General features: G+C 39.8%; 1 protein-coding gene across 5 annotated transcripts in view; it reads left to right on the plus strand.

The window, feature by feature from the left end:
* HTT (huntingtin) overlaps nucleotides 1-26,132 on the plus strand; it is a 209,579-nt gene that overhangs the window by 3,909 nt on the left and 179,538 nt on the right. For all 5 annotated transcript variants that reach the window (XM_054030679.1, XM_054030683.1, XM_054030681.1 and 2 more), the window contains 6 exons: nucleotides 11,564-11,647; nucleotides 14,289-14,409; nucleotides 16,090-16,149; nucleotides 21,730-21,809; nucleotides 24,151-24,289; nucleotides 24,588-24,729. In XM_054030679.1, the coding sequence (XP_053886654.1) occupies nucleotides 11,564-11,647; nucleotides 14,289-14,409; nucleotides 16,090-16,149; nucleotides 21,730-21,809; nucleotides 24,151-24,289; nucleotides 24,588-24,729 (626 nt within the window). The remainder of the gene's footprint in view (nucleotides 1-11,563; nucleotides 11,648-14,288; nucleotides 14,410-16,089; nucleotides 16,150-21,729; nucleotides 21,810-24,150; nucleotides 24,290-24,587; nucleotides 24,730-26,132) is intronic.

Here is a 26,132-nt window from a genome sequence, read left to right on the forward strand (position 1 = left end):
ACTTTGTAGTTTTACCCCATTTTCCTATTTTTAAGTGAAAGACACAAACAGTTGAGGAAATTGACCCCAGCTGTAGAGCTGAGGCAGTGAAAGAGACGGTACACAAACCTCTGTGTGTCAAATGCAAAGTTAACACCCCAAACGAGACATTTTTCCTTTCTAGTCTCTAAATTATACTATACTTAGGTCAAAATATTGCAAGTAAAAGTATGATTTAAGTTGAGCATGTCCCTTGAAATTCATAAAAGCATTAAAAAACATATGCAAAGATAATCACCACATCCTCTGTGGCCTTAGTGTGTTTTAGTTTGCAACCTTATTTGTTTTGGGTTCCACCAGGAACTATCCAACCAATTACCGGTCATACCATAGAGCCTATTTTTAAAAGCAGAGTCAATAAGGTTAGATCAGAAGACTGAATTTTCAGTGCTCTTATTTTGCAAATTTAAATTCAGACCCTTACATCATATTTTAATATCAACTTGCGGGTATTTGTATCCAATACTTTAACAGATCTTTTGTGAAAAAGCTACCATTATAAGAAACTATCTTATTAGTAGACTGTGGAGAAATTTAACTGGATATGTTAAAGTTTTCTGGACAGTGTTGTTCAATGGTAAAAGCAACGTTCAGTCTACTCTCTAGAGATAGTAAGAAGCACCAGCACAACAGATACACAAACATTGGGATCATTCCACTGCCACATGAGAAGGCAGCTAAGGACAAGATGCCCCAGGACCAGGGGTATGGGCTAGCTTCTGCACGGACTGTTCCCTGGAAAATTGAAAATGGGCTGGGATCATTTGCTAAAACTTTCTCCAAATATGAAAGATCAAGGTGTATGCTAGGATTGCAGACTTCCTTCTGGCAATTCAGTGAGTGTTATCAAGTCAGGAATTAGAGAGACAAGATAGATGAGGTTATATCTTTTATTGGATGGAACAGAAGTTGGTTCAATAAAAGAGATTACATCACCCACTTTCTCTCTGATATCCTGGGAACAACACCAGCTACAACATCACTGCATACAAGTCAGAAATCATTTAACCCACATCCCTTCTGTTTTCCCTATGCTGTGGGAATCAGGAAGAACACAACTCTGTACATTCAGTGTTTAGACAATAAAGATTTTAATTTGGGGCCTTCTACACCTGCTCCATCAAGACCTTCACAGGAAACAATCACAGTGATGGGATGCTACGGCACTGTGACACTGAACAGCTCCTTGCCCTCATCCTCCACCATAGCACTAGTTAGAGTCCAGAACAGTCATGATTAAGGTTAAGATTTTGTCACGGTTATTTTTAGTAAAAGTCACAGTCAGGTCCTGGCCAATAAACAAAAATTCACAGAAGCCTCTGACCTGTCTGTGACTTTTACTAAAAATAATGGGGGTGGGGGAATGACTGAGAGATGACTTAAGACCAAGGTGTGGAGGGAAGAGAGCCTGAGCCCTGCTGGGGGATGTCCAGCACCCACAGGCCCTGCTGGTTGACAGCTCTGGGGCCCCCGGCACCTTAGGGTTAAAGCAGAAAATATCACAGATGTCCCTGAAAGCCATGGAATCCTGTGACCTCTGTGACATAGTGTTATCCTTTGTCATGCTGTAGATGTTGATAATGATAGTAGTCACATCCAAGAGAAAGATGATCTGATCTAAGAGATAAAAGTTCATGAGGGAGAACAACCCTTGGAATTTTTCCTGCATATTTCTCAAATGCATTTGATAATATTTAAGGAAAACAAAAAATGCTAGCTGTTTTAAAGTTATTCATTCCTCCATACCAGTTCCTCCTAGTTCTCAGCATCACAAATCCTTAGTAAACAAGATTATGCACAGTAACACTTGTCATCAACTCAGGTTCCCAGAAAAGTAGTTCTTTAATAGAGATTTATCTTTAAACATCCCATACAGCTGTATTAGAAACCAAGAAAATATTAAGTTAGTGACGAAGAAAGAGTTGGCAACTGGAAATGGCCCATAGCTCCTTGTTTTACATTGTTAGATTACCCAAATGGTAGCCAGTGAAGTGTTTTCATTCTTTGTAGACTTTCTCCTTTTAAAATCTGAGCATAAACAAAAATAAAGTATGAGTCATTCTTTTCAGGGAGATTGAGTTTGTTCCATTTTTAGCTCAACTCATTGATTGTAAATTTTTATAGTGGATTGACTTTCATAGAGATGGGATTATCCTATGCCAGTTCAACTAACTTTAAAGAAATGCTGAGTCTTGGTTGGGGTTGGAGTGTCTTTGGTTTAATAATTAAAAGTACAAAGGTAACCATATTCAGCAACTTAATTGGCATATCTAGTGAGTCTACATGCATGTCCAAATGTAACTTGATTCAATAAATTGCACTCTTCCTCTGTGTCAGTACTGAACCATTGCCTACTATAGTGCTAAAAGGCACTGTGCTGCTGGAGATGTTTGGTAAAATTTTCAAAAGTACCTAAGTGATTTAGGAGTTTTATTTAAGAGCTTGTTGACTTTAATTGGGCTTAGACTCTAAGTTACTTAGGTGATTCTGAGTATTTTAACCTGCTGTTTTAAAAGTGATGTGAAATGGAGATTCTGACATTGGTCATTAAAGGTCCTATGACACCTTTCCAAGAGTTACTGGTGTTTACTCATGGTCCTTTTGGCCAAATTTCAACTTGGTTGCTCATTCTGCCTACTGCGTAATTTGGCCATGACATTTTTCATTATTTTTGTTTTAAACTATTATGCAGTGTTGATGTTAGCTCTTTAACTGCTGCTTTTTTATTCCACGTGTGGTTGCATTTAAGTGTGTGTGCTGGTGGGGGGCTTTGAAACGATTTATGTAAATTAGTAAGATATTTTAGCATTCTTAAGACTGTAAGGTGCTTTCAAAATAAGATTTTATTAATAATCCTCTTTTGTTCACTCTTTCTTAACCCCCCCCCCCCAAATCTTGGGTTGAGATGAAATATGAGGAACTTCATCCCAAAAGGGAAGTTTTTGAGAAATGTGAAAACAGTGGATTAATTCTTTCAACCTATGTTTGTGAAAAATTGGATGTCACTAACTGACACACAAATTTCAGCTACCTATTTCTTATCACTGAAGAAACTAATTGTTACAAATTTGGTTAGAGACATGCTGTCAACATTAAAATCTTACTTACCAAGGTAAAAGTAGTTTTTAGGTACTATCTGCTTCTACCAATTTTTGTCATTCTCCCTTCACACCTTCTCTTCTTCAAAATGTGTTCCTCTTCACTGCTGTGTGAAAGATGTGTAGAAAGAAAAGGGAAAATTATATGGGAATAAACTAATTGACTATACACAAAGTGCTGTTAAATGCACAAAGTAAACAAAGCAAAAGATATTCTTTCTAATCTTCTAGTTCTAGCAATCTTCAGAGTTGCTTTTAAATCAGTAGGCTAAATGTTTTCAGATTTTTTTTTTTTAAATTGGTGTCCCTTTGATACTTACATGCAACTTGCCTTTTTTTGCATCTCTCAAATAAGTATTTAACTTAATGTCAAACTTTTGTACTTTTACCTATTGGGGATTAATATGAACACCATATGCAAATATTGTCCCCTAACCCCTTTCCCCAACAAAGAGGTGGCATTAGGGCTGCCACAGAAAACTTAACTTTGAATTTTCTGACCTGAGTATCTAAAATCTCAACATAACGATTGCATCAGTATAGCTCAGGGGTTCTCTAACTGGGGGTTGGGACCCCTCAGGAGGTCGTGAGGTTATTGCATGGGGGGTCGCAAGCTGTCAGCCTCCACCCCAAACCCTGCTTTGCCTCCAGCATTTATAATGATGTTAAATATATAAAAAAGTGCTTTTAATTTATAAGGGGGGGTTGCACTTAAAGGCTCGTTATGTGAAAGGGGTCACCAGTACAAAAGTTTGAGAACCACTGGTATAGCTTATTGCATTTAATATAGTATCTCTTTCTCAATGAGGGGTTCAATTTTTGTATTATGATTTACTTCAGTACATCTTAGTGGCGAGGCAATTACATCTTTATGCAAAAAGACAAATTAGTATTCTGAAAGTGAGAGCTTGCTCTTTGTGTGTATTTTATCTTTTAGCCTTGTTTGTGGTTTATACGAAAATCTACCAACATCATATATGATTGGTTGAGGAAGTAAGATGAATCTGGCTTTTGGACTACAATTTTCTTGAATTTTTCTTGTTGGCAGTCTGTTCTTTCTCATTTTGATCGTGTCGTATTGAACTGCAAAAATTGAAATGTACTTCATTTTATACAGCTATGGATCTGTTTTACTGAGACTTTCTATCTAGCCTTGCTTTCCAAATGCTTAATCAACCAATATAATTTTGCCTGAATTTTTTGTCATTTGCTCAAACAGTTGTGTAATGTATGATCAGTGCAGCTAGCTTATAAACGAGATGCGGAAAACTAGCAAGTCAGTGCGGCATACTAGATTGGTACACTGCACTGAGAGGGTTAGGGACTCAGGGTTACAATTTTGCAGCTAACTTTCTGTGGGACCTTGTTTCCCTTACCACTCCTTGTCTCTCTTGTCTCTTTATATTGTAAACTCTTTGGGGCAGGGACTGTCTCTACCTTTGTTGTACAGTGCCTAGAACAATAGGGGTCTCAATCTTGGTAGGGGCCTTTAGATGCAAGTGTATTTTAAATAGTAATAATTAAAAAATACAATCATTATTTGCACACAGAATCTAAGGTGGTGGAAAAGCTCTATTTTACTATATTCTCTATTTTCCTGAGCATTGGTTTTCAAAAGTGGAAAAAAGGGTCATTGATTCTTTTTTTCTTTTTTTTTTTTGAGTGGTGTGGTTTGTTTCTGGGAAACATTATAAAAAAAAGGAAGGTGAGATACTGAGTAGCTTAAATATAGCTCATATGGCAGATCTCATTGGCTAATGCCATGCCTTTCAGTAGCAGAACCAGCAAAAGTATTCATTACAGTGATACTTAAACTACACCATGTTTATCATGATAGTTTTTACCGTTTTGAAATAGAATATTAATTTGAATTGGAGTACTCACTATGGATGAAGTTACACATTCACCTAATGTTTATTGAAGATGTGAGAGTTGATTTAAAACAGTAGTTCTCAAACTTTTGTACTTGTGACCCCTTTCACATAGCAAGCCTCTGTGTGCGACCCCCTCTTATAAATTAAAAACTCTTTTTTACATATTTAACACCATTATAAATACTGGAGGCAAAGTGGGGTTTGGGGTGGAGACTGACCGCTTTCGACCCCCCCATGTAATAACCTCGTTGATCCCCTGAGGGGTCCCGACCCCCAGTTTGAGAACCCCTGATTTAAAACACTGGTACGTTTTAGGTCCTCAAGTTCCCTGCCCATAGGAACCCTAAGTCTAGGGCGGGAGCCCTGCCCATAGGAACCCTAAGCCTAGGGCTGGGAGCCCTGCCCATAGGAACCCTAATCCTAGCCCCAAGTTCCCTATCCACAGGAACGCTAACCCTAGGGCGGGGAGCTGTACCCATAGGAAGCCTAACCCTAGGCCCAAGTCCCCTTCCCCTAGGAACCCCAACCATAGAGTAGGGAGCTCTACCCCTAGGATCTCTAATTCTACCCCAAGTCTACTACTCATAGGAACCCTAACCCTGGGGTGGGGAGACCTACCCCTAGGAACCCTAAGCCTAGCCCCAGGTCCCCACCCCTGGGAAACCTAACCCTAGTCCCAAATAGGGTGACCAGATGTCCCGATTTTATAGGGACAATCCCGATTTTTGGGGCTTTTTCTTATATAGGCACCTATTACCCCCCCCAGCCCTGTCCTGATTTTTCACACTTGCTATCTGGTCATCCTAGCCCTTTGGAACTCTAACCTTAGCCTGAAGTCCCCTAAGCATAGGAACCCTAACCCTAAGGTAGGGATCCCTGTCCTTAGGAACCCTAACCCTAGCCCCACCTCCCCTACCCATACAAACCCTAACTCTAGGGTGGGGTGCCCTCCCCATAAATACCTAACCCTATGGTGGGGAGGCCTAGGAACCGTAACCCGAAGTCCTGAACCCATAGGAACCCTAACCCGGGAGGGGAGCCCTATCCTAACCTTAGGGTGGGGAGACCTACCCATAGGAACACTAGCCCTAGCCCCAAGTCCCCTACCCATGGGACCCCTATCCCTAGGGCAGGGAGCTCTACCCATAGGTACCCCTAACCCAGGGCGGGGAGCCCGAACCGTAGGAACTCCTACCGTAGCCCCAAGTCCCCTATCCATAGGAACCCTATCCCTAGGGCTGGGATCCTTACCCTTAGATACCGTAACCCTAGCCCCAGGTACCCAGACTGTTGGAACCCTAACCCTAGGGCGGAAAGTTATACCTATAGGAACTGTAAACCTAGTCTTAAATCGTCTAACCCTAGGGCAGGGTGGATTTGATTTATTAAATCATGATTTAAATCACTAGTCAGGAAGACTCAATTTAATCATGGATTTCTACATAAAAGTATATTCTCGTTGGTTGTTATAACCTTAATACATATTCTTCACAACTCAAAGATAGATGTAGGTTTCATTTTTGGAAGGTACACACTATACATTTTTAAAGAGATTTATTTTGAAAACTTTTCAGATTAGTTTTACAGCTCTACCAGAAAATGAATGATTGGTTATTTTATTTACCAAAGGTAATTTAAGCAGATATTTATGAAGTCATAGGGAGGTGAACTATCTCCAATTCAACAGGTTAATCATTAATATTTGGAGGATTTTCTTGCCATGCTGTATTAGGAGGAGAACATCACCAGACAGTTGTTAACTAAAACAACAGTGTTATGTATTCTGGATTTTTATCTTCAACAGCAAACATATTTTAACAAAACAAGCATATGAATTTTTGAATTTAGTTAAACATTCAAGTTTTTAAAAATCAGGCTTGTTTTTGTTAAAATTGTTTTTAACTAAAATAGTTTAATGAAATTTAAAAAACAACAACAACAATTAAATCAACTATGCCAGCCAGGTCAACATGAGAAACTTAAAATATTGGCTTCTGCAGCTAACTCAGTCAGTCGTCTTCACCTTCATTTTTCTGTTTGTTCATAATCTGGAAAAGAAAAACAAGCTTTCCTGCTTTTTCAGGTCCCAAACGATTTCTCGATTTGGAATGAATTAGTCCAAAGGAAGAAAATATTCTTTGTACACCGGTAGAAGAAGCTACTGCTGTTAAAAGTGAGATTATCACTTCAACAGTCTCTGAATCCAAGTGACTTCCACCCAGTTCACTGATCTGACTTTCTTTAAAACATCATCAGCAAACCTATTTCTTGAATGGTTCACCCTTAGCTCTGAAGTTTATTATAATTGGCATTATGGAGGGATGATTGCTGGATGTCCATGTCATAGCCAACTCCTCTTCTTCAGCAGTTAAGGTTTGACCCTGGTACCGAGTATTGAGAATATTTGCAAGAAAATGAGCTGGAGATAGTGCTTGTCCCATTTGGTTTTTTTTTTAATGCTTGTAATTTAACTCTGTCATTGCATATTTCTCTTTTTAAGATCGCACTCAATTCCTTCCAAATGTCAACAGCATCATTTTGTTCAAGGCTACAGAAATAAGCTTCAGGGTACTCCGCATGTGTTCAACATTTCTCTTAAGCCTAATGTTGAGAACTTTGGCTGTGACGGTGCCATCTATTTTTTCGCGATTTTGTACCCAAACTGTCATCAGATTAGGCCAATTCTTGATATAGTGCTCAAAACAGTCCACTACTAATGCCCATCGCACATCTTGTGGGAGAGTTAGCTTGCTTCCTCTCACTTTTTTCAGAGCAGCTGCTGCAAAGTGGTTGTTAGGGAAGTATTTTGCAATTTACAACAACATTACCCTTTATTTCTGGAACACTGAAGTCTTTGGCTAGGAGGTGCATCAAATGAGCACTGCAACCGTATGTTATTAGCTTGTGACATTCTTCACTCTCTTCTAAATTTCTTCTCATCTTGGATACACTTGCAGCATTGTATGTGACCAAGCTGCGTACTAGACATTTGAATTTTTTTTTCACAGTTTGTTGTAGCTTTTATTGCTACTTGTAAGTATTCTGCTGTGTGTGTATTTCCTGATGTATCAATTGTTTCTGTAAGGAAGACATTCCCTTCTTTTGTTGTCACACAAGCACATACAACAGGATCATTGTGGACGTTGCTCCACCCATCAAGACTTAGGTTAACAATTTCACCCTCTAGACCTTTTGCACACTGCTCAATTTCTCTTTCATACACTTTATCCAGCAATTTGCCTGTGACATCTGCTCTGTTGGGTGGACTGTATCTTGGTTTTAATGACTGAACCATGTTAATGAAGTGTGGGTTCTCAATCATATGGAAAGGAGAGTTTGTTGCATAAACAAACCGGGCAGTTTTTTCATCAACTATCTCTTTTTGTAATCTGCTAGTTCTTATCACAAACTTATCTATGGTTGTTTCTGGATGATGGAGATTTTTTTCTTTTCTTTTTGCTACAGGTGATATACTGTGGCTATGTGACATATATGATGTGACTGAAACACTATCATTGGCAGATAACTGTGAAACTATAGAAAATGATGGTGATCGTGAAGGTGGATAGTCTTCAGAATCCTGTATGTTGGGGATGGATTTTCCTAACAAAATAAGTCAATGCAGTTATTTAATTTTATCATACTGCTCATTTAGTATTACTCATTTCATTCACTGACACTCAGTACTAATTTTAAAGGTGAAATTGTAAAAGGAAGATCTGCCTATTTCACCTATTTGTTTTTTATCACAACTGCGTCTAAAATGATAGTACCATAGAGTAACAACTATATTTTTTGCTCAAACATGAGAATTCAAGAATAGTCCAGAAGACGGCAGTCCTTAAGAAAGAAATATGAAATAAAAAAGTTTACCAATCTGAAGATCCTGCTTGTTCAGACATTTTCTTTCATCATCTTGAATACAGCTTCCATCTGGGAAGGAACACTTCTCATGATGCTGTTTCATTCAGGCAACCAGGCCTTGGATTTCTTTGTTGCACTGTTTGCATTTTGCACGCATGCCTGTCTTACCCACAGGTAGAGGAACTTCATTAAAATATTCCCAAACTGGGTTTCTTTTACAGTCTGCTTCCATTGTAGATTTTCCCTTCTAGTGAGAGAATGGTATGGTAGATCTCAAATCAATGAAGGCTTTACTCAGAAAGACCTCAAGACTTCTGGAATATGCTGCTCAAACAGTTTCACTTTTGTTTCTACTGCCTGTCCCTCCCTTCTCACATTTATCTCCAGACTTCAGTGGGACAATAGGGTTGAGGTCTGTTATTTCTCACCTCTATATACACCTCTACCCCGATATAACGTGACCCGATATAACATGAATTCAGATATAACGCAGTAAAGCAGCGCTCCAGGGGGGCGGGGCTGTGCACTGCAGTGGATCAAAGTGGAAAGAGTCCAGCGGAGGGCAACAAAAATGATTAGGGGGCTGGAGCACATGACTTATGAGGAGAGGCTGAGGGAACTGGGATTGTTTAGTCTGCAGAAGAGAAGAATGAGGGGGGATTTGATATCTGCTTTCAACTACCTGAAAGGGGGTTCCAAAGAGGATGGATCTAGACTGTTCTCAGTGGTACCTGATGACAAAACAAGGAGTAATGGTCTCAAGTTGCAGTTGGGGAGGTTTAGGTTGGATATTAGGAAAAACTTTTTCACTAGGAGGGTGGTGAAGCACTGGAATGGGTTACCTAGGGAGGTGGTGGAATCTCCTTCCTTAGAGGTTTTTAAGGTCAAGCTTGACAAAGCCCTGGCTGGGATGATTTAGTTGGGAATTGGTCCTGCTTTGAGCAGGGGGTTGGACTAGATGACCTCCTGAGGTCCCTTCCAACCCTGATATTCTGTGAAAGCAAGTTCGATATAACACGGTTTCACCTATAACGTGGTAAGATTTTTTGGCTCCCGAGGACAGCGTTATATCTGGGTAGAGGTGTATTTATTTATTTATTCAAAAACATTTTTGCTGTTAACAAGCATGTTCTCTCTGGAGACACAAATCCACAGTTTGAGAACTGAAAAACTAAGCATCTCTGATGGTATCTTCTAGACTGACCATTGAGTCCCATTGGGTAGATAGAAAAATTTACCTAAATAATGTATACAGAAGCCCCTGGAACCCCTGAGATTGGGTCCCTAATCCATGAACTATTGGAACTCATTTACAAAACTTTTCTTAAAACATTACATGAATATAGTGTTTCATACTATAGAATTAGAATTTATAATCCCTGTTCCATGATGAGAGATCTTTAAACTATAATATATCTTTAGATAGTGTTTTTTCCCCCTCAAAAAGCATTTTATCAAAAAAATTCGATTTTTTTATTTTTATTTTATTTTTTTTAATTGATTTTTATCCACCCTGCCCTAGGGCAGGGAGCTGTACCCTTAGGAACCCTAAGCCTAGGTCCAAGTCCCTAGCCCATAGGTATCTTAACCCTAGGGTGTGGAGACCTACCCATAGGAACCCTAACCCTAGGCCAACCTCCCCAACCCATACGAGCCCTAACTCTAGGGTGGGATGCCCTCCCCATAGGTACACTAACCCTAGGGCTGGGAACCATAGCCCCAGGAACTCTAACCCTAGCCTGAAGTCCCGTACACATAGGAATCCTAGCCGTAGCCCCAAGTCCTCTACCCATAGGAACCGTAACCCTAGGGCTGGGAGCCCTATTCGTAGGAACCCTAAACCTAGGCCAAAGTCCGCTACCCATAGGAACTCTAACCCTAGGGCCGGGAGTCATACCCATAGGAAACTTAATCCTAACCCCCTAGTCCCCTACTCATAGGAACCCTAACCCAAAGGCTTAAATTATCTCTTAGAATGTTTGTGCAGCACCATGGGCTCTTGATACTGGTTGGGCTCTTTATGTACTATCACAATAGAAAAAAATTATTAAAGCAGTTTCTCATAATCTGGAAGTGCCAGTATGGCACGATGACTTCTATCTCCTTCAGGTACAATCTGGTTGATTTTAATACTACATATGGGCTTCATAGGGAGTTCTCATCCGCTTTCTTTGGCTGGAATGGATGCCAGCTGTGATGCAGGTCTGTAAGAGTGCTATGTTTTAAAACAGAGCTAAATTGAGGATAAGGTGTTATAAGGCTATTGAACGACAAAACTTTTGTCTTTCAGAGGTGCTAAACCCCTCCCACCCGAAAGATTTGCCGATGACAAGCGCCAGCGTGGACAGCGCTTTGTCGGCAGGAGTGCTTGCCTGCCGACAACGCAAACGCCACTCGTTGGGGTGGAAGTTTTTTGTTGGGAGGAGAGCCGACTAACAGCGGCTACATGGTGAGACTTTTAGCGGCACAGCTGTAGCGACACAGCCATGTTGCTAAAAGCTGTGTAGTGTAGACATTACCTTATTCATTTAAGCTATGTTGGCAAGTAAAATAGCTGATTGTGTATCTGTCAGACCTGAATTACAGTAAGGAATGCAATATTTAAGTTGTCTTACCACACAAACTGACAGTGATTGGTTTGACATGTTATTTGGATTTCTTCAAAGTACGTTCTCTTCTTAATTTTAGAAAGAAAGAACTTTCAACTACCAAGAAAGATCGAGTGAATCACTGCCTGACAATATGTGAAAACATAGTTGCTCAGTCTCTAAGGTAATAAAACTTTCTTTCTGAACTCATTTTATTAATGTTGGTAAAGTTACTTTGAAGTTTTTTATGGTTTTCTTATTTTAATCAATCTTTAATTCTAAATGTTGAACATACTCTTTTAAACAAGACATTCAAGGGCTTGAAAAATTTACCAGACAGACTCTTTCGAGGACTAAACCCATTATCCAAAGGTTGTTATGAGCCCTTGCTATAACTGAGATCCAGGAGCAATGCCCTGATGAAAACTCCAGTCCTCCCAGTAGCTGAAGAAATCTGGAAGGTGCTGAGATTTCTACCTGGAGTTAGTCCCCAGATTCTGCTTGGGAGCTTAATCTTTCATATCAGCTTCTGTTTGGTTTACTTATCATTTGAATCTGTTCCTGTATAGGTGCAAGCATGCAGAAATTATATCTTTTTTTCTCTCCTTCAGGGCCTCCTGGCCTTGCAAGAGCAACACTTTCCCCTTATGATGCTCCTCCAATTTCCATCCTTTGTCTCGTTCTCCCCAGTAAACTTCTGTGTCTGTCTCAGCTGCATCTCATGGCATTCTCAAGGAACAGCATGAAAGTGACACGGTTCTTAACAGTTTCATTGTTTCCCAGGGACTTCTTTATAGCAATATTTACGTAGGTTGTAAGCTGTTTGGAGAATATGCTATCTTTTATTGTATGTGTGGGCCCTGATTGGGGCCTCAAGCCTTTTCCACAATATAAGTATTATTAATAATACAATAGTATAGGAATTGACCAGGTCTTTTTCATTCAGTTGTTGCTTGGCAGGGGTAAGAGAGTAGTAGGGGCACTGGAACTATATATGCAGACTCAAAGAAAACACTGCTTGAGTTTACTTTTGTTTCCCGTTTAGTTAGTTCATTTTTTAAAATGAAAGCTTAAGCTCTGCAGAAATTGGCTTTGGGCCCACTCTCGTCAGGCCCTTTTTAAGTTGTCTCACGTTGGACATCCAAAATTAGTAGTTGCTCTGAAAAATCTTGGCCCAAATATACACTTGTTTACTGTTTGTTTACTCTTTGTATTTCCCTAAGATCAGAGTGAAACTATACTTTGGACCAGATCCGGCATGTGGTTCCAGTGATAGGATTTGGATCTTAGTTTGTAGTTAGTGTTGACAAAACTGCAGGCAAAATAAACTCCTTGAGGCAGGGATGGTCTTTTTCTTCTGGTTGTACAGCACCTAACACAGTAGGAGCCTGGTGCATAACTAGGGCTCACTCATAGGTGCTACAGTAATAACATCCATGACAGTCTTTTCAGTGACTTTAGAAACCTGGTTCATAACCAGGGCTCATATGGTAGTAACATCCATGACAATCTTTTCAGTGACTTTAAAAAGAAGTTCCATGTAACTATTTTTGTTGACATTTAATTATTTTAGCAATTTGGTCCTACACTATTTGACATGGTATGTTATACAGTACAGTGAAATAAGTTTTATTTTTGAAACAATGTCTTGTAAAAAAATACAGAATATTGATCAAAAGTATAGTTTCATCTTAAAGGGTTACATTTTAAATGAGAGTTTGGTAAATACATAACTTCTGTGTAATTTTTGCCATGCATTTCTATTGCTTACAAACTTGGGCTAAAATTGTCTACTACATGTTAATGTTCATTTAATGGAGAAGGCAGCATTTAGTATATTAACTTTAATGCTATATAGATTTTCTTTGAATTACCACGTTTCTTTGCCCTCCTGACTACTTTAACTTGATTGGTTGTCTTCCCTGAGAAAGGTGGGGGATAATCCTAGCCATTGCTAAGCAGTTGACAAATCCCAAAGGAAGTATTTTTGGCTGAGACTCATTTGCAGGACCTTTTACCATAATACCTGAGCAGCTCACAATCTTTTTTTTTTTTTTGTGTGTTTATCCCTACAAAACTTCTGTCAGGTAGAGAAGTACTTTTATTGTATTGTAAAATGGGGAACTGAGACTTGAGTGACTTACCCCAGTTACACAGGCAGTCTGTGGTGGAGCATGGAAAAGAACCAGGTCTGACATGTCCCAGGCAAATGCTCTTGATCAGTGAACTATCCTTTCTCTCACATGCGGGGGAGGGGAAAGTTTTGCTTGTCCCAGGTAATCTGTGTTGTATTTTGCAAGGCTGTTTTAAAGAGATTAGAGTCTCGTGGAGGAGTGGTCTCTGGGTTCTAAATAGTCTGTGTTTGCAAAGCTCACTCTTAAATTGCAATCAATATGCTGGTTTTTAGGACCTACACCAAGTGCTGTGCTTTGTTGTTTTTACTGATTCAGTAAGAGCAGTTAACACACACTTCTGAGGTTATGGGTGATTCTGGTGCAAGGACTGTGTCTTCTGAGCTGTCTTGCTTTAGCATATTGTTTGCAAGATACAGGGTCATCCTGGGGTGAAAAGAGGATGGTATGTAAACAGTATGATGCTATATTGACCTCTCTTACATTCAGAATATTGGGCATGGGAAATACAATTCAATTGCAAAAGGACAACATTTGTAATAATATTATTTTATTTCCAAACCGGGTCAATAAGAAAAGTGAAAACCACAAACATGGAATCCAGTCTTCAGCCTGTCAGTCTTCACAAACAGTAACATTCATTTAACTTTCCATAGTGTACTTTTTAACATGTTAACTTTTTTTTAAATTTAGGAATTCTCCAGAATTTCAGAAACTGCTGGGTATTGCTATGGAACTCTTTCTTCTCTGCAGTGATGATGCAGAGTCTGATGTCAGGATGGTTGCTGACGAATGTCTCAATAAAGTTATAAAAGTAAGACTTATGTAATGTATGTATTTTATCAGGTTTGTCCTTTCTTTAATAGGTTGTTCTATATGAAGTTAAATTGATATTATTCATTTCATCATCCGTTTCCCTGGTTCTTGACCATTACTCTTAACACATTGAGAGCTCAAGTACATTTGCTAACCTTGCTTATCCACCAAGGTCAACACATTTCTTAAGAACAAAAGCATGTAAGAGACTTTCTGATATACTGTTGGCACTGTTTCTTTACTTTTATCCTTTCAGGCCAAAAGGTTTCTAACGATAAGGGTAGTTAAGCTCTGGAATAGGCTGCCAGGGAAGGTTGTGGATTCCCCATCATTGCACGATTTAAGAACAGGTTTGACAAAAACCTTTCTGGGATGATCTAGGTATACTTGATTCTGCCTCAGTGCAGGGGGTTGGACCTCTCAAGGTCCCTTCTAGCCCTATATATCTGTGATTCTGTAAAAGTGATGAAAATCTGAACTTCTGAGGTGGGAGAGGGTCTGCAGAGGAGAGGGTTGTAACTTGGTCCCCAAGACAACAGGGGATACCAAGGCTAAGCTGGACCTACCCAACTGCTTGAAGGAAATACCGAGCTTAGCTAAAACTATATATGTTTAGGTTTTTGTTGTGTTGACCTTTTCCTCTGTTGTGTCCTATGGGTAAATAAATGTTACTTGATTTTGAATAAGCTGTTCTGTGACTGCATTCTTCTCCTGGTCTAGACTCCCAAAGGAAAGTCTAAGCGTGGGCTATAACCTAGCTAGCCCTGCTAAGTCTACAGTTGGCAAATGAATACTGTAATTTGATGACCCAGTCAGAGTGGGGGTGAATCATGGGATTCCACCATGAGAGAGGTGTAGATGTTGGCCTGTAACTTGGAAAGAATTGCAATGGAGAGGTTGAGTGGAGGGTCAAAGGTACAGCTCACTCTGTAAGCTTAACAGCAATTAATTGGAATTTCTTTCTTATTGTTGTAATAAACTAAAAATAAGTCATTTATCATGACCCTTGTTATAATGGGTTTATAAACTAATTTTGATTTTGAAATGAATATATGGGTAAAACAAATTTAGAATTGGTGCCTTGTAATGTGTAATCTTTAATGGCAATGCCTTCAAGAATTAAGTTTTAATTTGTTTTACACCTTGCAAAATCCGCCTGCTTCAGATAACTAGCATTGGATTTGATCCTGTAAGCTGCCAAACACTTTAGATTTCCATCTAAGTTGATGAAAGTTGAAGCAACTCATCACTTTGTAGGATAAGGCTGCTGGCTTTTCCTTCAGATATTTGTCTTCAATAGCAAACATCCATCACCACTGTATGTAAGCACTTCCTAGATAAATTAGGTTTTCATGACAAGGGAACTAATAGACTTGATGGAGTCTTCTACTCTTTTCCCTTCCTTTGTATTGGAGACTCTTTTTGAGATAAATATTTTTTTCCCCCTTCTGTCTCCTTCCTTCCCTCTTCCTTTTGGCTGTGGTAAAAAGCTTTCTCAAAGAGGAGAGTCTTGCAGCATCTAACACTTGCTCTCCCCCAACCCCCCCCCCCCAAATAAAAGAGCATCTGGTCAGATTGCCTCATACTTTCAGAAGCTGTTCCAGTACAAGTGTAACATTGTTAGTTGAAAATCACATTCTGCTATGGTACAATAAACTCTGTGTCCATTTTGTTATAGGCTTTGATTGATTCCAACCTTCCTAGGTTACAGTTAGAACTCTATAAAGAAATTAAAAAGGTGAGTGTAGTTCCTTCCTTTTATCTATTTGGGCATGTCTGATATTTAATAATTTAAGTATTCTGTTAGATTAATGTTATGTATTGATCCGTGAAGTGATTGTTTGTTTTTTAAAAAGTGTAAATTTCTCTTTGATTAAATTGACATTTGAGCTGCTGCAAGAGCTATATTTACTGGTTTCTTTTTAATGTATATTTCTGTGTGTGACAATGTGTGGATGTTAAACATAAAAATGTCCCTCGTTAACAGCTGCTCAGGTAACGTGCACCTCCATATAGCATGGCAAACATCTTTCTTTCCACGGCAACGCTTTTATTATATATACAAGCTAATTATTTTAGTCTGTGGTAGCTTCTGTTAGCAGGTGCCTGTAAAATAAGGAAGAAGAAATTAAGCAAATGTTAAATGTGGAACACTGTATCATTGGGTGACTGCTTACTGCACCTGTGAAGACATACGCATGAAGAGAATTTATAGCGGGACCAATATTATCATTAATCATTTCTAACACATCGTTAATACTTTTAATATATTTCTGATCAGAGGCAGGGGAAATATAACTCACTGGAGTAGTGCTCAGGGAAGATAGAAGTTCTATTCAGGACGCCAGCAGCTCTTCTCTGCTGAAGACTAAAACACCCTGTGGAACCCCATGCAAGTCTCATTATTTGCCATGTTCTATGTAGGTGCTCTTGCATCTTGATCAGAACTATGAGTAAAAAATAAACCCTATTACTTTCATTAGTTTTAAAAAAAATACCCAACAACTTGAGACATTTTTTTCTAAGGCAGGGGTTCTCAAACTGGGGGTTGGGATCCCTCAGGGTCGCAAGGTCATTACATGGGGGGTCGTGAGCTGTCAACTTCCACCCCAAACCCTGCTTGCCTCCAGCATTTATAATGGTGTTAAATATATTAAAAAGGGTGTTTAATTTATTAGGGGGGTTGCACTCAGAGGCTTGCGATGTGAAAGGGGTCGCCAGTAAAAAAGTTTTAGACCCATTGTTCTAAGAGATAGGAGAAGCTCACGGTATGAAAGGATTTCACATGTATTGAGATGTTGTGCTAACTGTTCCACTCTCCTCCTAATCTGTGCTATTAATGTCTTGTGAATATTAATCTAGTCTACATGGACAGATTATAGAGATACAAAAAGAGAAGGAAAAAAATGTGTTTAAACTGAAGTTTGAAACACTCCCATCTGTTCTTCGAGTATATGCAGCCATGTATTACATTTGCGCGCTCATTGCACTGGAGCTGGAGAATTTTGACTAGCAGTACCCGTGTGTATGCGCACTCGCTTCTCAGGGCCATAGCTTCTTCTCCCTCACCCCCCGCCTATATGAGGAGTTGCCGTCCCGACCCTCTTCAGTTCCTTCTTACCACCTGTGGCTGGAGTTGGAGCTCTGTGTGCTTTTCACCTCAAAGTCCTCTATTTTAGTGACTTTTTCTAGTTTTATATAGTTAATTAGTACCCTTAGTATAGTGTTAGATTGGTATTAGTTAGCTTTAGTTTAAGTACTTCTCTGGTGATCCCCCTCATCAGGTTTTAAACATTGTCCGTCGTGGGGGGCGGGAGGGGTGAGCGATCCCCACATGTGGTGCTTGTGCTTAGGAGAAGCCAGGTCAAGGAGTGGAGTTTAATTTGCAAGTTGTTCACCAAATAGACTCAGGTGGCAAGGGATCTTTGTCTAAAGCAGCACCTGCTCGAACAGGCCGTGTAGCCTGCTTCAGCACCAATGCCTTCAGCAGATTGGAGGTCACCCTGGGTTCTAAGAATGCTGCTGCTTTGCCCTCTGGAGCTGGCGCCTCTCTGAAGAGATGGAGGAGATGTTTCCCATCAAGTGTGCCAAGGAAAAGGTTGTATCTGGTCTAGATCCTGTGGGGGGACCCATCTCTCTCCTCCAGAAGAAGTGTGGATTGGCACAGTGTGAATGCCACTGCGTGGGAAGGAGTGGGTTCTGGCAGCCACTCCCCAGTGCTATGTAGGGAGGTCAGAGGTTCTGGTCCCAGGGTGTTGGTTGAGTTTGGTACTGATGAAGGTGATCCTGCCATTGGCTGTTTCTGTGCCAGGAGTGTATAAGTGTCAACAGACTTCCTCTGCCTCTTTCCTGACCTCTCCCTTGGTTCAGGAATTTGCCAGGCCTGTGTCCTTTATAGCCCTGTAGGTTGGGTGGGCTTCTGAACCTGTGGGTCTGTCAACACTATGCCCCGATGTTTCCCCTTTGCAGTCGGTGGAAGTGGGGCTCAGTACAAGGGATCTCCTCAGCACCAGGAGCTTCTTCAGCACCCCTATGGCCAATGCCACCGATGTTACCATGGAAGTACTCACCTCCCTGCTCTTTGGTATCATCAGTTACCTTGGTACCACTGCCGACTTTGGGGTCAGTACAGCTTTCAGCACCAGAACCAACTGTTTGCACCAGCTCAGTCTTCATTCTGGGCTACAGATCAGTCGGACTGGAGTCAGGGTTGGCTCCACCATTATCCGCTGAAGCTCAGGATTCCTCAGTGTCTGGGTTGGAATCTTCCTTCTCTCACTCTCTGCCTGACCCACATCGGGAGCTGTTCATGGAGTGCTATGCATAGGAGGTTGGTGCTTGTCTCGTGGTCAGGACAGGGGTCCCTGGAATGGCTCCTACTGACCACCAAAGCCCTATCTATACCAGTGGCTTCTGTGGGATGCTCCTCGGTCTCTGAGGTCCCACTCCACATCTTGCTTGAAGGCGAGATCACCAGCCAGGTCTGTGGCAGTGACTGTCAATCTGTCACAGGCCCAGGCACTAGTGAGCCTTCCCCTCTCAGAGCCCCCAGAATGTACCATCCAGGTCTGTCTGTCCTGGAACGGGATCCAGCTCTGGCACAGTTAACGACTTCATCTTCATCTGTGAATGATTCTGTGGTTCCTGGCTCTTCATCTCCCTTATACTGGAGATTTCAAGGCATACAAGAACCTTTTGCAGTGCATGGCTGCTTCCCTGGGTATTCAAATGGAGTTCCTGCAGGAGAACACCTCTGGAGCATGCTGGATTTGTTATTGCCTGCAGCAAAGCACATGGAGAAATGCTATTTGATTCCAGTGCAGAGATTTGAGAGATTCCATCCAGCCCCAAATTCCCTGGTCGTAACCGGTGAACGGTAGGGCCCAGTAGGGCAGATTTAAGTCTGCTCCCGCAAGATTTATTCCACCTTTTCCTTGCAGATGTGGATTGCTAACCAGCAGGCATCAGGCTCCATTTGAGTACCTGGCATTTTGTCCCTTTCTCCTTTTGTGTCAGACAACTGCATTCCTGGTAGTGATAATATCGGCAAGAAGAGTGTGACACTCCTTATACAGAGTTCTCCAACAACAAAGTGACTTTAAAATTTTCAGTTTAATTTGAACCAGGCAGTATATTTACCTGTATTCTTTCTTAAGCCGCGTTCCTCTCCGGAGGAGCAACATGTCCATATGTTAGATGTCTAACGATGTCTAGCTTTCTGTCTGGACAGGATTAAACTGTTTCACGATTTGCCTTGCCTGTTTGTGTCATATGCAATTTGTATGGTGGGGTAAGTGGTTTTTTTTCCACAGACTATCTCTAAATGGATAATGTCCTGTATCAAGACTGCATATGAAATAGCTTTGGCTACGTCTCCTTAACAGTTCCGAGATCATTCTACAAGAGCTTGAGGAATGTTAATAGCATTCCTCAGTGACATCTCAGTACTGTACATTTGTAGGGCTGCTATGTGTTCGTCCATATGTTTACGAACCATTACTGCATCTTCCACGGAGGATACAAGCTTTCGTAGGCAGTCCTGCAATCCTTGTTTAGTTAGACTCCAAGCCCAACCTCAAGAGGTGGGTATTGCTTGTGAGTCACCTAAGTGGAATACACTACTTATTGTAACTGTGGTTTTTTGAGAGACAATATAGGTGGATATTTCACGATCCACCCTCCATCCCCTCTGCATCGGGTATTGTCTCTGGGTGTTCGGTGCGAAGGAACTTAAGGGGATCAGGTCAGCGCCACCAGAGGAGGGGCTATGGCCATGGGGTGTGAGCACGGCTGCTCTTTGGGCACTGCTAGGCTCTGGCATGTTGAGCATGCACACATCTAAGTGGAATGCATGTTTGCACTTTAATATATATATGGAGATACCCTATCTCCTAGAACTGGAAGGGACCCTGAAAGGTCATTGAGTCCAGCCCCCTGCCTTCACTAGCAGGACCAAGTACTGATTTTGCCCCAGATCCCTAAGTGGCCCCCTCAAGGATTGAACTCACAAGCCTGGGTTTAGCAGGCCAATGCTCAAACTTGCATCACACCTAGAACAACCACAGTTAAAGTAAGTTACCATTTCTTACATTACTTTTAGACTCCAAACGCTATTTAGCAAAAGATTCAACTTCCACTTCTAAAAAAAATAGAACAGATTTAAAGCAATATGTTGCCTTTATGCTGAGTCACAAGAAGTCCTGTCTAGCATGGGCCTGTCTGCTTTTTAAAAAAAAGCACATGGTACTCTCCCTATTTTCCATTGCTTGGTTCAGGACAATAACCCAAATTCCAAGGGGTACATAGTTTGGATTTCAGGTGAAGTTTTTACTCCAATTTTTTACAAGGTTAAGTATAATCTTGTTTCTTCGATACCACCATGATAGGCAGCTTGTATATATGTGGGAAAAATTCACACATGAGAAACCAATTCAAGAATCTCTTAATTCAGTCTTTAATCTGTTTGGTTTCTAACATTATGGGATTTGAATGCAGTTGATATTCTTGAAAGTACTTGGTATTAATGATCTGCTGAAGAAGAGTATGAAACATCTACACATTTCAAGATGCATATAATGACTGTAGTGTCTCTCATCATTAATTTAACATTGCTAGAAAGTGAATTTTTTCCCACAGTATTCAAAATGACTTTAAAAGGTCTCCTATTTGTCTTTCCCTGTGAGTTTACTGTTTTGAACCAATTCTTTTATGGATGAGGACTATACTTCTAGTTAAGATTTTAATTTTTTTAAAAAAAGCAAACACCTCTCCCTCCAGCAACATGTACATTGCAGGCTTAAATCTTAAACTGAAATGGCCCGAACCTCTTGGGCTGTGGAGTGAAGCCTGAATTTATGACTCTTGACCGGGAGCTATTAGATGTTGGCATTTTATCATTCTGCTGTTGTGCTGTGAGATGCAGGAGGGGGAGCAAGAACAATCTGCTGTTACCTGTGGCTGGATGCTTTTTTATCACTGAAGTTGATCTCAGCAGAGCCATTCACTTTCTCTTGCATATGACTACCTTCTCTGGTCCCTATTTTTGACCACTTGATAAAACTCCAGGAAGAGACTTAAAAATTGAGCTTTTTGAACACATTTTTATGTTCCTTTTCAGCTAGGAGAGAGTTTAGGCTGTCCTTTCTTTTTAATTTCACTTCCTGTCTGGAAGCCATATTAGGATTTACAGGCATGAGATGTTAGGGAATTGAATCTCTTTTGTAGTTAAAATTCATATACAGTCAAAATCATTTTATCCAGTTTTAAAGGATGTTTGTGAGTGCTGATCTGTAACAAATTATACATTCAATCTATCTAGAATGGTGCTTCTCGAAGCCTACGTGCTGCAGTTTGGAGGTTTGCTGAGCTTGCCCATCTGGTTCGACCTCAGAAGTGCAGGTAGGTGATTGACATTTTTGGTGTGCAGAAGTGTTATTTGTCTACCATACACAAACATAAAACTGAAAAAGTAAATACATCATCACTGGTGGCAGTCCTGCTTCATAATCCAAACTGAGATGTTCATTTAATAAAGCTATTGGCTGGGATTCATTGGGATTCCCTTATGGTCCTTTGAAATTCCACAAGTTGCGCATAATTCAGTGGTATTAATTTAGCTGTAATTTTACCAGAGAATAGAATTTTGATGTAATTTATTGACCTCCCTCACCCCCCCCAGCCTTATTGTGTTTTACTGCATTAAATGTGTTAACTATAAAAAAAAATCTAGACAAATTAGTCACACAGAATACTTCATACTTGCATAGCGCTGTGCATCGGATCTCAAAGAACTTTACAAAAATGATCCCCAGTTTTCAGATGAGGAATCCAAGTCACAGATATGAAATAATTACTTGCCCAAGATTACCTAAGCCACACATGGCAGAGTTAGAAACCTGAGTCTCCTGACTTCCTGTCTTTCTGTAACTACTAGACCATACTGCTTCCCATTCTTATCTTGTGAGCATCTTTCTATAGTTATTTCTATTAACTGTTTATTATTGTATAACCCAAAGATCCCATTAATGATTGGGGCCTGTAGCAGTAATTGGGGCTTAGTAGGACTATCCTAGTTGTGAGCCTAACTGTGAGAAAGTGGATGGAAGCTTATGAAATAGTCCAGTCTCTATAACAAATGTTGATGGGAAAAGATTACAAATCCAACTCAGTCTGTTAAATAAAATTTTGTTTAGAAAAATGTGTAAAGGTGAAAAACAGACTGACTTAATCTAAACAAAAAAGTCTTACTGATATAATTCAAGGATTCTGGTGAGATCATATCTGGCAAACAAAAAGCATGTGGGACTGGAAATGGGCCAAAATTGGTGTGGTGGAAATTAGGCATAATTGGTGGACATGTTAATGAAGGATGGGTTATTCCACCCATCGCTTCCTTTTGAGGTCCTTAAACAAAGCGACTTTGGGAGGAAGATTGGTGCATGCGAACATTGCCTGGTAGAGATAAGGGGAGGGCGCGAGCTTCATCGTTCTGGCTGCCACCTCCACCATTTTCTGGGACCCTGGGATCCACTATGGTACTGTTGGGCCTTCATTGTCCTGATCCTAAAAGATGCCCTGACTAGACTGGGCCAGATTACATGGCCACCTCCACTGGCTTTGATTAAATCCCAAACACCATCAGAGATCTTTGTCACCCTTCTTGTGTCTTTTTCTTCCCAACCTTATTTCTTTCTCTTCCCTATCCCTCTTCTTTTGCCTTCTGTATAAGAATCTGGCTTACCCAGCCAAGACTGCATATTTTACAACACTGTTGTAAGCCTGTGACCAAAAAGACAAGCAATGCCTAAACAGCCCAATGCTGGTAAAAGTTTGCCAGGTCTCAAAGTAGCTAATAAACTGGTGTGTTTGTGCATTTGTTTCTCCAGCAGTGAGGTAGCTAGTGAAAGTGAACACCAGAGATGGAAACAATAGTATTTTTCTATCTTTGCTGGGGGGGTTTTCCTCTTCCCTTTTGTGTGCATTTGTCTTGTTTTGTCTTAAACAAACAAAAACAGGATTGGACTTTAATAACAGTTCCAGCCCATTGCAACTAACTTAATCTCTTTATTCCAGAAAGGGCAGTTATTACCATCTTTAATACTATCAAAAGACTGTTAACAAAGGTTTGTTCCTTATAAAAACTCCGTATAGCTAAAGAGGGAACAAAGGTTATGGTTAAAATGAAAGCCTTATTTAACACTTTACATTTCAAATGCTTTAATTGTTTTTCTTTCTTTTCTGTATCTTTAAGAAATGTAAAAAAAAAAAAAAATAATTAATGAAGTGTTTGCCATGGTACTAAGCAGGCAGAGGTTTCTGTATACCAAAAACTGAAGCTTTGTTTGAAACTATTTAATGTTGGACAGTGACAGTTATGTTAACACCTTTAACACTTTGATCGTATATAGTCCATTGAAATTAATACAACAGGCACATGTATAGAGCATGAGTTTTGCTCTATACAAACCCTCATGAAGACAATGGTCCCTGCCCCAAAATTTTAGTTCAGTGTTGTGTACTCTTTTTAACTCCTTCCACTTCTAATCACCATAATGGTGTATATGCTGTATTGCTGATATATTATATCTTTATGTGTATATAATACTGTTGTACAGCACTCCGAGCTTTGATTTGGGGGGCGGTGGGGCATGCATTAGAAAGAATGTATCAAATGCTTATGATTAGATAATAGATAAAATATTATTGACTGAAAGAATTCTTCTTCCTATGCTACAATTAGGCCATACTTAGTCAACCTATTGCCCTGTCTAACACGAATAAGTAAGCGACCTGAAGAATCGGTACAAGAGACACTGGCTGCAGCAATACCAAAAATCATGGCAGCATTTGGCAACTTTGCAAATGACAATGAAATCAAGGTACAGCTGTTTTAAACTGTTAAGAAACATTTATATTGCACATGAGAACACAGTTAATCAACCATTAATCAGATGTTACAAACGGCAGTGTAACAGCTACCAGATTTGAATTATTAAAACGTGTATTATTTATATTCTCCTCTACCCCTTGGATTATTGATAGTAAATTTTAAATCAAAATAACTTTTTGGGTGGATGGAGGGGAAAAATTTTCTTGTTTACTTGCTTACTGACTTCTGCCTGTCTTTAAGTAACTTTGATGAATTTTTTTATTTTTTTTTATTTTTGTAACTTTTAGGTTTTATTGAAGGCTTTCATTGCTAATCTTAAATCCAGTTCTCCTACCATCCGTCGAACAGCAGCTGGATCAGCAGTGAGCATCTGTCAACACTCACGAAGAACACAATATTTTTATTCCTGGTTACTGAATGTGCTTTTAGGTAAGATTCAGGAAACTTCTCCTACTTCCTCAAGTCATGAGTAATATTGGAAAAAGCAGAATTGGCAAATATAAAATTAAATTATTATAGTAATTCCTATGATAGGTAGCTTTGCTTGCCAACTTCTAACATGTATGTTAGGTCTCACCAATGCTTGCTGTATGGTAGTGGTTCTCAACCAGGGGTATGCGTACCTGTGGGGTACACAGAGGTCTTCTAGGGGGTACATCAACTCATGTAGACAGTAACCTAGTTTTACAACAGGCTACCTATAAAGCACTAATGAAGTCAGTAAAAACTAAAATTTCATACAATGACTTGTTTATACTCTGCTCTATATACTATGCACTGAAATGCAAGTACAATATTTATATTCTAATCAATTTACTTTATAATTATGTGGTAAAAATGAGAAAGTAAGCAATTTTTCAGTACTAGTATGCTTTGACACTTTTTGTATTTCTCTGTCTGATTTTGTAAGCAAGTAGTTTTTAAGTGAGGTGAAACTTGGGGAGTATGCAAGACAAATCAGACTCCTGAAAGGGGTACAGTAATCTGGAAAGGTTGAGAACCACTGCTTTATGGTACTGTGGCACATTTAATCAACAGAATGAAAAAATTAGGTATGTCACATTTTTGCCTTTTGTCAGGGGGACTTTTACAGACATATAATGCCGTATTTCTGTGATACTCATCACCTCTTCCTAAATCAGATAAATGCTATATCAAAACTATGGATAGATAATCTAGAAGTATAGATTAATGAAAAAGCATAGTCCACAAAATAAAATGATAGAGCATTGTGACTTAAAACATGTATATAATGAAAAAAGAAAAGTTGGAATAATCCAATACATCAGAACTCGCAGTGTGCTTGAAGGATCAACGGTTTCATTAGTCTGTCAACTGTGAAAATGTCCTTCTAATTCTAGTTCTGTTAATGGAATAAGCATGTGGATTAATGCTAAAAGAAAAAAAAATACAATTATTTCATTGTCAACTCTTAAACTTTTATCAAAAGAGTTAGAAAAAACTGAAATCAAATCAATGTTATGATTATTTTAGTGTTTAGGCTTGGCAAGATGGACACTGCCCAGGGCAGGTGTCAAGTGACTATTCTCTAATATTGAAAGATAATAGTCAAAGAAAGGGAGCATACAGTTGGGGCATTGGGGGAGGGGTCGTTCTGGGATCTAGGAAGGCTTACAAAACGTGTGAAACCACGGTTGTGTGCAGCAGGGTTTTGTCTTTGGTGTGAGGGGTCTTGGGTCTTTCCCCGGAGGGTATTATAGATTCATAAATTCTAGGACTGGAAGGGACCTCGAGAGGTCATCAAGTCCAGTCCCCTGCCCTGATGGCAGAACCAAATACTGTCTAGACCATCCCTGATAGACATTTATCTA

This window comes from Malaclemys terrapin, chromosome 5 (genome assembly GCF_027887155.1).
Source record: "Malaclemys terrapin pileata isolate rMalTer1 chromosome 5, rMalTer1.hap1, whole genome shotgun sequence".
NCBI lineage: Eukaryota > Metazoa > Chordata > Testudines > Emydidae > Malaclemys > Malaclemys terrapin.